The 10,913-nt window shown below is 59.7% G+C and overlaps 1 protein-coding gene across 5 annotated transcripts in view; it reads left to right on the forward strand.

The window, feature by feature from the left end:
• Window positions 1-818: 818 nt before the first annotated feature.
• ASS1 (argininosuccinate synthase 1) overlaps window positions 819-10,913 on the forward strand; it is a 24,687-nt gene continuing 14,592 nt past the window's right edge. Inside the window, exons 1-8 of one of the 5 annotated variants that reach the window (XM_057380071.1) lie at window positions 819-895; window positions 3,225-3,336; window positions 3,746-3,814; window positions 4,064-4,252; window positions 6,082-6,138; window positions 6,577-6,651; window positions 8,914-8,984; window positions 9,354-9,384. In XM_057380071.1, the coding sequence (XP_057236054.1) occupies window positions 3,229-3,336; window positions 3,746-3,814; window positions 4,064-4,252; window positions 6,082-6,138; window positions 6,577-6,651; window positions 8,914-8,984; window positions 9,354-9,384 (600 nt within the window). In that variant the 5' untranslated portion in view covers window positions 819-895; window positions 3,225-3,228. Of the gene's footprint in view, window positions 896-2,485; window positions 2,648-2,865; window positions 2,962-3,224; window positions 3,337-3,745; window positions 3,815-4,063; window positions 4,253-6,081; window positions 6,139-6,576; window positions 6,652-8,913; window positions 8,985-9,353; window positions 9,385-10,913 lie in introns of those variants that run through there. The other 4 variants (XM_057380075.1, XM_057380072.1, XM_057380074.1 and 1 more) reach the window with 4 other exon arrangements.

Here is a 10,913-nt window from a genome sequence, read left to right on the forward strand (position 1 = left end):
AATCCACCTGGTTTCTGTGCACGCTTATTGATTAATGAAGGTGTTTAGTAGCTAAATATTAGCTGTGCCTGAAGAAAGCAGCTTTCTTCAGTGTGTGGGAGAATTCCCAGGGCTTTGCACGCCTCCCTGCCTGGCCTTGGACCATAAAAGGGAGATTGTCTGGATGTGGCAATGCCAGAAGGCCAATGTCCAGCCCCTGAAGGTCCAATCCTGCTCCGGTGTCAAGTCCCTCGGGCAGCAAGAGCAGGATTTTGCCTCTCTGCACATAGTGAAGATGGAGGCTGTTGCCAAAACACTGTTTTAATCCTAGTTAATGGTGTGGCCCCGGGGAATCTGAGCTCAAAGGCCCCAGGGCTTTGCCACCGAGGCTGATGGTGGCCGTGCACCTTCTGTGCCCAGATCCTCACTGGAGCTGGCTCTTGCTGCACCCGTGTGAGATTCCCGATGAAGGCTCAAATAAATCCAACTTTCTGGCTGGTCCAGGAGCCAAGCCAGGTGCTGCAGAGCACTGCTGTCCTCTGTCCCCAATTCCCCACTCCTCGGGGGCAGGTGACTCTGGGGGGTCCCCCATGGGTGATGACACCCCGGGGTGGTCTGCAGAGGCTGCTGAGGAGGTCAGGAGTGAAGGGAGAGAGGTGGCAGCACCCAGAGCGGCCATTCAGGGGCTGGGGCTGGGCACGGGCTCTGTCCCGGCCCGGGGGCAGCTTGTCTCCAGGTTGTGCCGGGCACCCCGCGGGCAGGAGCAGCGCAGGGCCTCTGGCGGGGCCGGGGCCCACGGGGGGACTGTCCCGCGGCGGCTCCGCCTGCTACGCCCGCTTATAAAGGAGGAGGAGGAGGGGGAGGATGCTCCAGGCACCGGACCGGAGCACCGAGGGCAGCCGGACACCGGGAGTGCGTGAGTGTGGCCATGGCAAGAGGGGCAGAGGGGAAAGGGGGGCTTTGCCTCGGGGGATGTCCCCTCACCCCGTGTGTCCCATCTGCACTCACCCTGGGTGCTGGAGCAGGGCAGAGGGGTGCCAGCCCCTTCCCAGCGCCGTGCAGGGTGCAGCCCAAGCCCTTCCCAGCTCAGTTTGGGATGGGAGGGTTTCCAAGTGAGTCCCATTTCCTTGAGGGTCCCCTTGGCCACCCTCAGGGAGGAGAACTGAGACCTCAGCCGGCACCACCTCGTGCCTTCCCTGCTTTGCTCTGGGGATTTTGGGGGATAAGATGGGACCTCCACAAGGTGGAGAAGTGATGCTGATGCAAACCCCAGCACCAGCGAGCACATCCCCACGTGCCTGTGCTGTACGAACCCCTGGAAAGGCTATCCCTGTCCCTCCTGCCTGCCCCATCACACAGGCAGCAGCCCGGCTGTTCTTCCAGCTTGGCTGGCGAAGACAGTTCCTCTCTTTACCAAAGTTTCAGGCTTTTTTTTCCCTCCTCACTCTTTATTTCTTGGTTTTAAAAGCGAAAGCGCSGTGTTCCTTTGGAGTAGGGCAACCACAGTCCCGCCAGTAAAATCCCTGCCCCAACTCACACGGAAATCGCTACGGAATAATAATAAGGGCTGAGAAAGTCCCGCCGCGTTCCCCTTCACTGAGCTTTGTTTGTTCTGATTTATTGCCACCGAACGTTGAAAAGTCGGGGCTCTCCCTTCCTGGGCAGGCGTGTTTGGCACCAGCCCTGTTTCCAGAGCTGGCAATGCCGATATCCCCACCCCCTTTCTGGGATGCAGGATGCGTCTCCAGGGCAAGATACCCCCAGGCCCCTCGAGCATTGCGAMATTGGGACATGTCCGAGCAGGCAGAAGCTGGAGACATTTCCTTATCTCACTGCCGGCCACTTGCCGAGCGAGTGTGCCTGSTTTCGGAGGCGCTTACTCAGGTTGGCAACCGCCACAGCGATGCTGGTGGCCACAGCGGGGATGAGCTGCGAGTAAAGGAGGGAAGTTCTCTCAAAAGGCCCCGCGTCATGGCCGGGCTGCGCCCTTTGGGGAACTGCGGCTGCTTTCCTGTAAATGCCCCGGTGAGGAAGGGACGGCTGAACCTCGCTGGGCAGGGACCCAGCTTGGCACGGCCAAGGGGCCCCAGAGCAGGGAAACGCTGCTTGCACAAGCCTGGGCACAGAGTGCTGCCTGCGTGGCAGCCCGACGGGCAGGGGCAGGCTCGGGGAGCCGCAGGGAGGCTGTGGGGCTGCCAGCTCCCCTTGTTCCTCGGCAGGAGCCTGGCAGTGCAGCGCAGAGCCTGCCCCCGGCTGGCTCCGGGCCGTGCCCCGTGCGATGCTGGCTCACACCCGGCACACCCCGGCACAACCGCAGCCCACGGGGAGAGAGAGGAGCTGGGTGGGCCGGCCCGGAGCAGCCCGGTGCGGCGCCTTCCCGGCCTGCAGGAGCAGGATTGCGCTGACTCGGCAGCGGCAGTGTGAAAGGTGCTCTGGACAGGGCTTGGCCGGCTCCACCGTCCGCCTGCCCCGGCCAAGGGTCAGCTGGCATCGCCTCTTGGTGAGGATTCACAGCCTGGCCGGGCACTGCAGGGACAGCCCGCAGCCCCTTCCTGTCCGGGACCCACTGCTCTCCCCTGAGCTCCCGGCTGCCGTGTCCTTCACCATCTCCTGTCGGTTCAAGTCCTCGATATCCTCGGCTGGAGGGTGAGGGGCACCGAATCCCCACGTAGGTGTCTTGTGCTGGCAGAAAACACGTGCAGCGTAATTAAACAAATGCCCCGTAAGCATTAATTAGACTTGGGGCTGGGCTGGGCTCTGGGGGATGCTGCCAAGCCCCCCAGCCCTGCTGCCATCACCCACTGGGCAGTGCTGATGGGGGGTGAGCTGATGCAGCTCTCTGCCGGGACGTGCTGGGTGGTGCCAGGGCAGGCACTGAGCTGTGCCTCCAGCACGGCCGRGCGCCTGCGCCTGAGCCCCGGCTCCCCAGCGTGGCAGGGCGCTTGCAGAGCGTGGGGCAGGCTGCAGGCTGCAGGACAGAAGGTAAGAGCAAAGCAGTCCTCGTGGCTGCTCTGTCCTCCACCGCCCAGCCACCCCCGGGTGCACAGGTTGGTGCACGGGCAGGGTGCCCTCCCTGGCAGAGAGCCACAAGCTGCACATGGCCACGGTGCTGGGGCTTTTCCTCGTGCTCCCTGCAGCTGGGGAGGGCTTTTGGCTGAACTGATCCTTCCTGATGCCGTGGGGGATGGCTGCAGCGAGGGCAGGGGCTGGTGGCATCATAAACACCTTTCCCTTTGCTTTGGCAGCGCCATGGCTCAGTCCAAGGGCACGGTGGTGCTTGCCTACAGCGGGGGGCTCGACACSTCCTGCATCCTGGTGTGGCTGAAGGAGCAGGGCTACGACGTTGTCGCCTACCTGGTGAGCTTTGCCTGAGCCCTGTCACCGTGTCCCCAGGGGCTGGAGGGGGTGCTGGGTGAGCAATGGGGTCCCTTTGTGTGTGTGGCCATGCTGGTGACCCTGCTGTCGCTGGTTGACCATGGCCCAGCCCACTGCTGCTCTGCTGAGCTGCCAGCCCTGTGTGGCACAGCCAGTCCCTGCCAGTTAATGAAACTCTCTAATGAAGGCAGGGAATCAGGACAGAGYCAAGGGGCTCAGCAGAGGGGGCTCGGCCCTGAGCTGTTCATCTCGGGGGGAGAAAGAACTCCACTCCAAGCCCAGCCAGCATGGGCTCTGTCACGCCTTGCATGATATCCCATGCCAAAGTGGGCTTACACTGGATTTTGTAATCTGCTTTTACACCAAGTCTTGGTGTTTTCCCGCTTTCCAGGCCAACATCGGGCAGAAGGAAGATTTTGAGGCAGCACGAAAGAAAGCACTGACACTGGGGGCCAAGAAGGTAACAGTGCCCCTCCCTCCTTCTGGGGGCTGTGAGTTCCCCCTGCTCCCCACCATGGGGGTGAATCCTGGGGTGGAAGAGGGCACAGTGCCCATGAGAAATCCCTTTTTCAGAGGTTTTGCCCCATTTTAGCAGCATTTAGGAAAAGGGAGRCAAAGAGAACTTTCTCTGCACTGTCCCCAAAACCCCAGAGGAGTGGGTGCCCTCTTCGGCCACGCTCCCATCAGGACTGTCCCTCCGTGCCGGCAGGTTTACATCGAGGATGTCAGCAGGGAGTTCGTGGAGGAGTTCATCTGGCCGGCAGTCCAGGCCAACGCCCTCTACGAGGATCGGTACCTGCTGGGCACRGCCCTGGCACGGCCCTGCATCGCCCGCAAGCTCGTGGAGATCGCCCGGCGGGAGGGAGCCCAGTACGTCGCCCACGGGGCCACGGGAAAGGTGAGGGGGCCACCGGGCACAGGGCAGGGATGGCTCGAGGATGGGGGAGCTGGTCAGTCTGCTGGTCAAGCTGTGGGTGCCAGGGGATGTTTGGTGGGGACTGTGCAAAATTCGACCGTGTTTCAACATTTCCTTCTCACTTCTGGGATTTCTGTGCCCACTTTCGGTTCCCTCTCGCTGTTGGGAAGGCTAGAGTCACAGCTGGACACTGGGTTTTTTTTTTGGCAGTTTCAAAATGCTGGGGTTTCCCTGGCCAGGAGCTCGCTGAGACTGAGCCGGCACAACCCGGGGTGGTTGTAGGGGCATCCCGGGATAGGATCGACTGTCCCAGACCCTGTCCCTATTCCTGTCGCAGTTCTGGCCCCGTTCCTGTCCCCTTCCCCCGCTCTCTCGGTCCCTGTCCCCATTCCTGTCCCCTTCCCCCGCTCTCCCGCTCCCTGTCCCCATTCCTGTTCCTCCCCGGCTGTCCCGGTCCCTCCCCCGGTTGTTCCGGTCCCTGTCCCCAACCCGCTGTCCCCGCCGGCCGCAGGGAGGACACTTTGCCGCTAGAGGCAGCCAGAGACCGTGGAACRGGGATGCTCCGGGCCAGCTCCTGCCTGGAGAGGGGGAATCCCCCGCGGGGAGCGCGGTGCGGGCTCGGGACCGGGGAGAGGTGACCGTGGGTCACCCCTGGCACCTCCCGGCGCTGTCCAGCYCGGGGAGGGGACACTTGGGGCAGGTGAGGGCTCGGTGGGTGAATCCAGGACCTTCCGGGGGTCGCCACCTCCTCTTCCCCCAGCCCGTGCCCGGGGGTGAGGCGAGGCGAGCCCTGGAGGGATGGCGCTGGGTTTGTGGGGACACTGCAGAAAGGGAGGTGTTAAATACAGCCGAGGGACACAGCACCACCCAGGAGATGGGGCAGAGGGGCAGCTGGGAGGCTACATGACCAGAATAACTCCCTCTCCTGCAGCAATGGGGTCCCTGCACCCCTTTCCATTCACACCATCCCCAGCAGCCCCCGCTCAAAGATGTCCCCAATCTGACAGTGTCCCTGTGGCTCCCGGGTGCCACCAGCCATCCCCGCTGGCAGGGACACCCTCGGTGCTGCACTCCCCGAGCCATTAAGCCACGGGCACAGGCAGGGACGGACTGAGGGTAACTCGACCCGGCCGYGGAGCCCTAAATGGGGCCATCTGGGGTGTCCCCGCTGCCGGAGCAGATGGACGGGTTTAGGRTCTGTAAGGGGAGTGAGGCTCTGCTGGATGGATCCGCCTGTGTGTAACTGTCCTCCGGGAATCCCCAGCCCGGTGTATCCTCCGGGCCGGCTGCGGGGGGAAAGCGGGGGTCCTTATACCCCTTGGTGCAGGGAAAACAGGCTCTGGTGAATGCTGTTCCCTTGGAAGTGATTGTGATTCCCAGCCTTGCTCCTGCTCCTTTCCCTTTCCCAGCTACCTGGATTCATTAGTGGGACCTAATCAGCAAAAGACAACTAAAGTAAAGGGAGGTTCATATTTAATTATGAGCTGCTGCCTCCCTCTGCTCACCACAGTCTTTCCCCCACCTTTCTCTTTTCCTTCTTGTGTCCTTTGATGCTTTTTGGGGGAAAAATACCCAGATCTGAACTCCCAGCTATCAGGAGCTATGGGAAAAGTGGCTTGGGGTTCAAACCAGCCATGGAGAGAGGCCAGGAATGATCCCATGGGACAGAAGATCCTTGCCCACTGTGCCCAAGGTCTCCARTGTCTCCAGGGGAGCTGTGACTGGAGCCAAGCAGCTCCTCAGAGGTTACACGTGGGTGTTGTCACACCCGAGGGTGCAGTGACCATTCAGCATCTCCCATTCCATTTCAGGGCAATGACCAGGTCCGGTTTGAGCTGTCCTGCTATGCCCTGTGTCCCAAGATCAAGGTAAGGCATCCTAAACCTCCCCTGCCTCCCCACTGCCAGGCTCCTGGCCTCTCCCCTGCTGCTGGGAACTCTGTTTTAACACTGATGCAAATGGCCCTGCCTCATTTTACCAAGCCACCAGCTGCACACTGTGACGTTTTGGCATTTCAGGGGGCTTTAATGATCCTTAATTGACCTATTTTTACCCCAAACACCACGAGGCCACAGCRGAAACAGTACCAAGGCAGCTGCTGGATAATCGATGTTGCCTGTTTCCCCCTTGCACCCAGTGCCTGGTTAGGGTCAGGGGTTTGGTTTTCTCCCACCTTGTGTTGGGAGATCAAATTTCAGCTGAGGAACAAACACCCTGTGGGTCCTGGCTGCCTTGGCTCCCCGGGGGAARGGGGATCCAGGAGCTGCAGGAGGGTTTCTCACCTCCTGCTCCTGCCCTCCCACCAGGTTGTTGCTCCGTGGAGGCTGCCCGAGTTTTACCAGCGCTTCCCCGGGCGCCGCGAGCTGATGGATTATGCCAAGGTAGGAGCTGGTGTGGGGGCAGCTAATTTGGGGTTTTTGGGATGGCCACTTGATGCACAGGGCAGCACAAAACGCTCAGGGCAGTTATGGGATGCTCAGGGTGATCCCAAGTTGCACACCTTGATTTGGTGGGTGACACCCTGCACAATATCCCACAATATATTTGAAAGCAGCACTGCTTTCAAATCTCCTGATCAGGGCTTCTTCCCCTGTTTCCTCTATATTTTTTTGTCCTCCTTCTTTTCTAAAAGCCCCATAATCACCTGGCTATTAATGCTAACCTGCTTTCCAAGGAAACGGGTCCCAGCTCCCTGACTTGCGTAACAGACAAAGCAAATACATTCACCTTTGTTGTCCCTTCCTTTTTGAAGTACAAGTTACAATAAAACATATTAGAAGTTTTGCATCAGGTTTTTATGTGCCCACCAGGGTACCTTTCTTTTTTAGCGACTTCACGGAAATGCTTGACAACTCGGCTCAATCAATCAAAAGGGAAAAGGCAGCTCTGTGCATAAACCAGAAAATTGCTTCAGTTTTTAAATAGCTGCCGTGGAAGCTGCCTGGGTAATCTGTGGGAAGGCGAGGTGCGGAGCTGGAGGGATGTGGCGTGGGGTGAGGAGCCCTCCGAGCCCATTAGGGCCGCCGGGAGAGAGCGGCGTGTTGAGGATTGTGTTTGCCATCTGCCGTTGTATTATGAAGGGGAGAGTTTACGAGAGCTTTCCATATGTTGCCAAACAAATTGTCAAATAGGGGAGTTATTAAGAGCGCCGCGGTTTTATTATATGGCAAATGGAACATGTGTTTTGGGTTTGGGGGGTTTTGTTTGGTTGTGGGGATTGTTTTGTTTGTTTGGAAAAGAGGGGGAAAGGGAAGTGAAGTGGATTGGGGCCCTGTTCTGAGAGGAAAGGTTGTGGGGTGAGGGTTTTAGTACTTCTTGCTCTCTGCTTATCTTCAGTGTTGCAAAAAAAGGTGGCTTCCCTTCTTTTTCACGTTCAGGAGAGGGAGATGTGAGGTCAGGTCCTTTGAGCACCTGGATGTGCTCACCTTGGTGCAGGGGGAATTATGACAGGATGATGTTTGGGGCTCCACTGGTGCCAGGGAAACTGAGGATCCCGTGGCACAGCTCTTGCCACAGATTTTCTGCCCAGGGGCTGAAGCCAGCCTTACTCTGGCAGCAAATCCATGCCAGTGGCTGCTCCATCCTCACACACCAGAATGAGAACAGCCAAGCTCTCCTGGATGCTGCTCCAGGATTCCCCATCCCCACAGGCAGAGCAAAGTGGGACAGGACCTCAGAACAAGATCCCTTTTTGGTCCTGGCACCTTTGGCTCAGCAGATGTTGGGTCTGGACTTGGAGGATCCTCTTTGGAATGGGGTGAGGATGGGCTCGGTGTCGCAGCAGGGTGGGTGACATCCCAGTGGGCTCTGTTGTCAGCCTGCTGCCATCACCTCTCCTGCTAAATCCCCTCTGTATTCACCTCGTCTTCACAGGCAATTTCCCCCATTAAAATGTCAGTGGACAAACGAGCACGCTGGTGACCTTGTTAGGGAGCTGGGCTCGGTGCCACACATTGTGCTGGGGAAGCAGCCGGTGTGGGGCCACACATCCCTGGGCATGGTGTGCTCGGGGTGCCCRGGCTCAGAGGGACATTGTCACCTGCTTGGGGTGTGTCTGCTTCACCACGTGTTTGCACAACACTGTGAGGACCCATTACTGCTCCCTCAAGGCAGAGCATTAGTCCTCTTTAAGCTCCAGAGTGTCCTGGGGATTTGGGGGACTCATATCCCTCGTGTCACCTCCCCTTGTGAAGAAGCCTGGCTGGGGAATCATAGAATTGTGGAACATCTTGAGTTGGAAGGGACCCACAGGGTCACTGAGTCCAGCTCCTGGCTCTGTAAAGAACACCCCAAAAATCCCCCCACGTTCCTGAGGGCATTGCACCATCCTGGACCTGCACTAGGAAAATCTGATGCTGGTGTCCCCATCTCTGGGGTTTGTGGGGTGCTCTGGGACCCTTCCCAGCCTGTGGGAGGGCTGGGGTGGCCGATCAACCCCCAGTCACAGCGTGTCCCTGATGTCCCCATTGGGGTGGCACCTGTGGTGCTGCTCAGGGTCACATGGGAGCCCACCTTGCTCTGCCTCGTTGGTGGTCAGGGGCTGTGCCTTTGTGGTTTTGGGGCTGATCCTGCTGGGAACCAGTATCAGCGAGGGCTGGATTTCCCTACAGGCTCTCTTACCCTCACTCTCCTTCTCCCGGCAGAAACACGGGATCCCAGTGCCCGTGACACCTCAGACACCCTGGAGCATGGATGAGAACCTCATGCACATCAGGTGAGGAGCTGGGCAGGTGGGGAGCTCCTATAGGGCGAGGACTCAGGGTCTGGGGCCCCAACCCTCTCCATATTACATGTCCAGAACAGCCCTTTGCACATCCYTTATCCCAGGCTGCCCCACCACACRCTGACCATGGGTGCCTYCAAATCCTCCCTTTCTRTCTAGTTGTCCACATTCCACATGGCAGCTCCTGGGCTCTCCCAAGCCTGCCTCTCCTTGCAGGGGTGCCACTAAAACACCCTGGAAATCCACAACGTGTACTTAAGTCCATCCTCATGGGGTTGTTGGGAGCGGGGGTCTCGTCCTGGTGGGTTTTGGGGTTGCAGACGCTGCAGTGACTTCTCTCTCCTTCCCTGCCTGCTGCAGTTACGAAGCCGGGATCCTGGAGAACCCCAAGGTAATCGATCACGGCCACCCTGCCAGCACGGCAGCCGCGGGGCCGGGGGCGTCTCGTGTCTTTGCAGCCTAATTGGAAATTTCACGGCGGGGCCGTTCGTGTGCGCGGGGAGTTCCCGCCGCCGCCCCGGCCCCTCCGCCTTCCCCTCGGCGTTAATTGCAGCGTGAATAGGGAAGGGACCGATTCAGGGTGACACCGRCGGGGACAATGTCGCGGGGCAGCAATAAAGGAGCAGTTAGACAGATGAGGTGCTGGTGGGAGAGTCAGAGTTGGTGCCGGAGGTTCGGGCTGTCCCCTGCAGCTCGGGTCCTCTGCCCGCGGCTCGCCCAGCTCCCCGTGCTTTCTCAGCCCGCTAATCCACGGGGATGCGGGGTTAAACCTCCCCTTTTGGGCGCTGTTGGAGACCCTGAGGGCATCCGTGGGGCCACCAGCTCCGGGTACCAACAGGGACTGCGGCGGGCGCTGCCGGTGACAGCGGCGCATCTCCGGCCGCTCCGAGCGGGGTTCGCGGTGCTGCCGGCGCTGTTCATGCTCCAGCGGGTCACGGCGCCCGGCCGCTATTTAAACTATCCATCAGCACTAATTAGACAGCCCGRGGAGAGGAGGGGAAGGCAGGCGGACAGGGAGCGGAGCCGCCGGAGCCCCGCGGCCGCAGCCGGCTCCCGCAGCGGGGCTGACGCGTGCCTGCGGCGGGGGCGACAGCCAGGGGAAGGGGACAGGGGGTCCTGCTCCTCCTTTGGTGCCCTCCGGAGCGCTGTCTGTGGGTCAGGCTCTGCAAAGCCGGGCTCCCGTGCGGTCTCATCTTCCAGGAGTTGGCACCGGGATGGGTGTTGTCTCCAGTTGGAGATAGCACGGGACTGATCCGCACCCATCCTGACCCACCCCGCCACACCTAGGGCCTCTCCTCTCCTCTCGGGGTGGACCCCACTCTCCAGGCTCTGCCCAGCTCTGCCAAGCCTTCTCCCTTCCCAAAACCAGCTGGAAAACGGGGCTGACCAGCGCCCTGACCCCATCCATCCCTGAGCATCCTCTGCTCGGGCGCCTCACCCTGTGACAGCGCTGGGAGGTGGCTTCCAGGAGCGCGGTGTCACTGCTGTCACTGTCACTGCTGTCCCCWTCCCCGGGCCGGGAAGCAGTGCTGGGCACAAGGTGGCCGTGGCAGGATCCGGGGTGCCAGGCACGGCGGGCTCCCCTCCCCAAACCCCSGGGACCTGCCAAACGCAGGGATTTGAAAGCAGATGGTTGAGCTATTTTCTGCCTCTGTGAGGCCCGATTGAAGGGCAATGAGGCAGCTAATGTGGAGAAAGATAGAAATTTACTTGCTTTAACTTCATATGGCACTCTGAAAGAGTTCATTCAGTCCCGGGCACAACAATATCAGCCGGATGAATAAACCATTTGCGGCATCGATAGCTCTGCATCATGGTTTACTTCATGGACCATTTGCTTCCAATTTCTTCTCTTCTTGCCCCGTTTTTCTTGCTTCTTTCTTCCCCCCTCCCTCTCTCTCTTTGCACACACTCTTCCTT

Source organism: Malurus melanocephalus, unplaced genomic scaffold (assembly GCF_030028575.1).
Source record: "Malurus melanocephalus ecotype Western Australia unplaced genomic scaffold, MMel_1.1 scaffold_435, whole genome shotgun sequence".
Classification (NCBI taxonomy): domain Eukaryota; kingdom Metazoa; phylum Chordata; class Aves; order Passeriformes; family Maluridae; genus Malurus; species Malurus melanocephalus.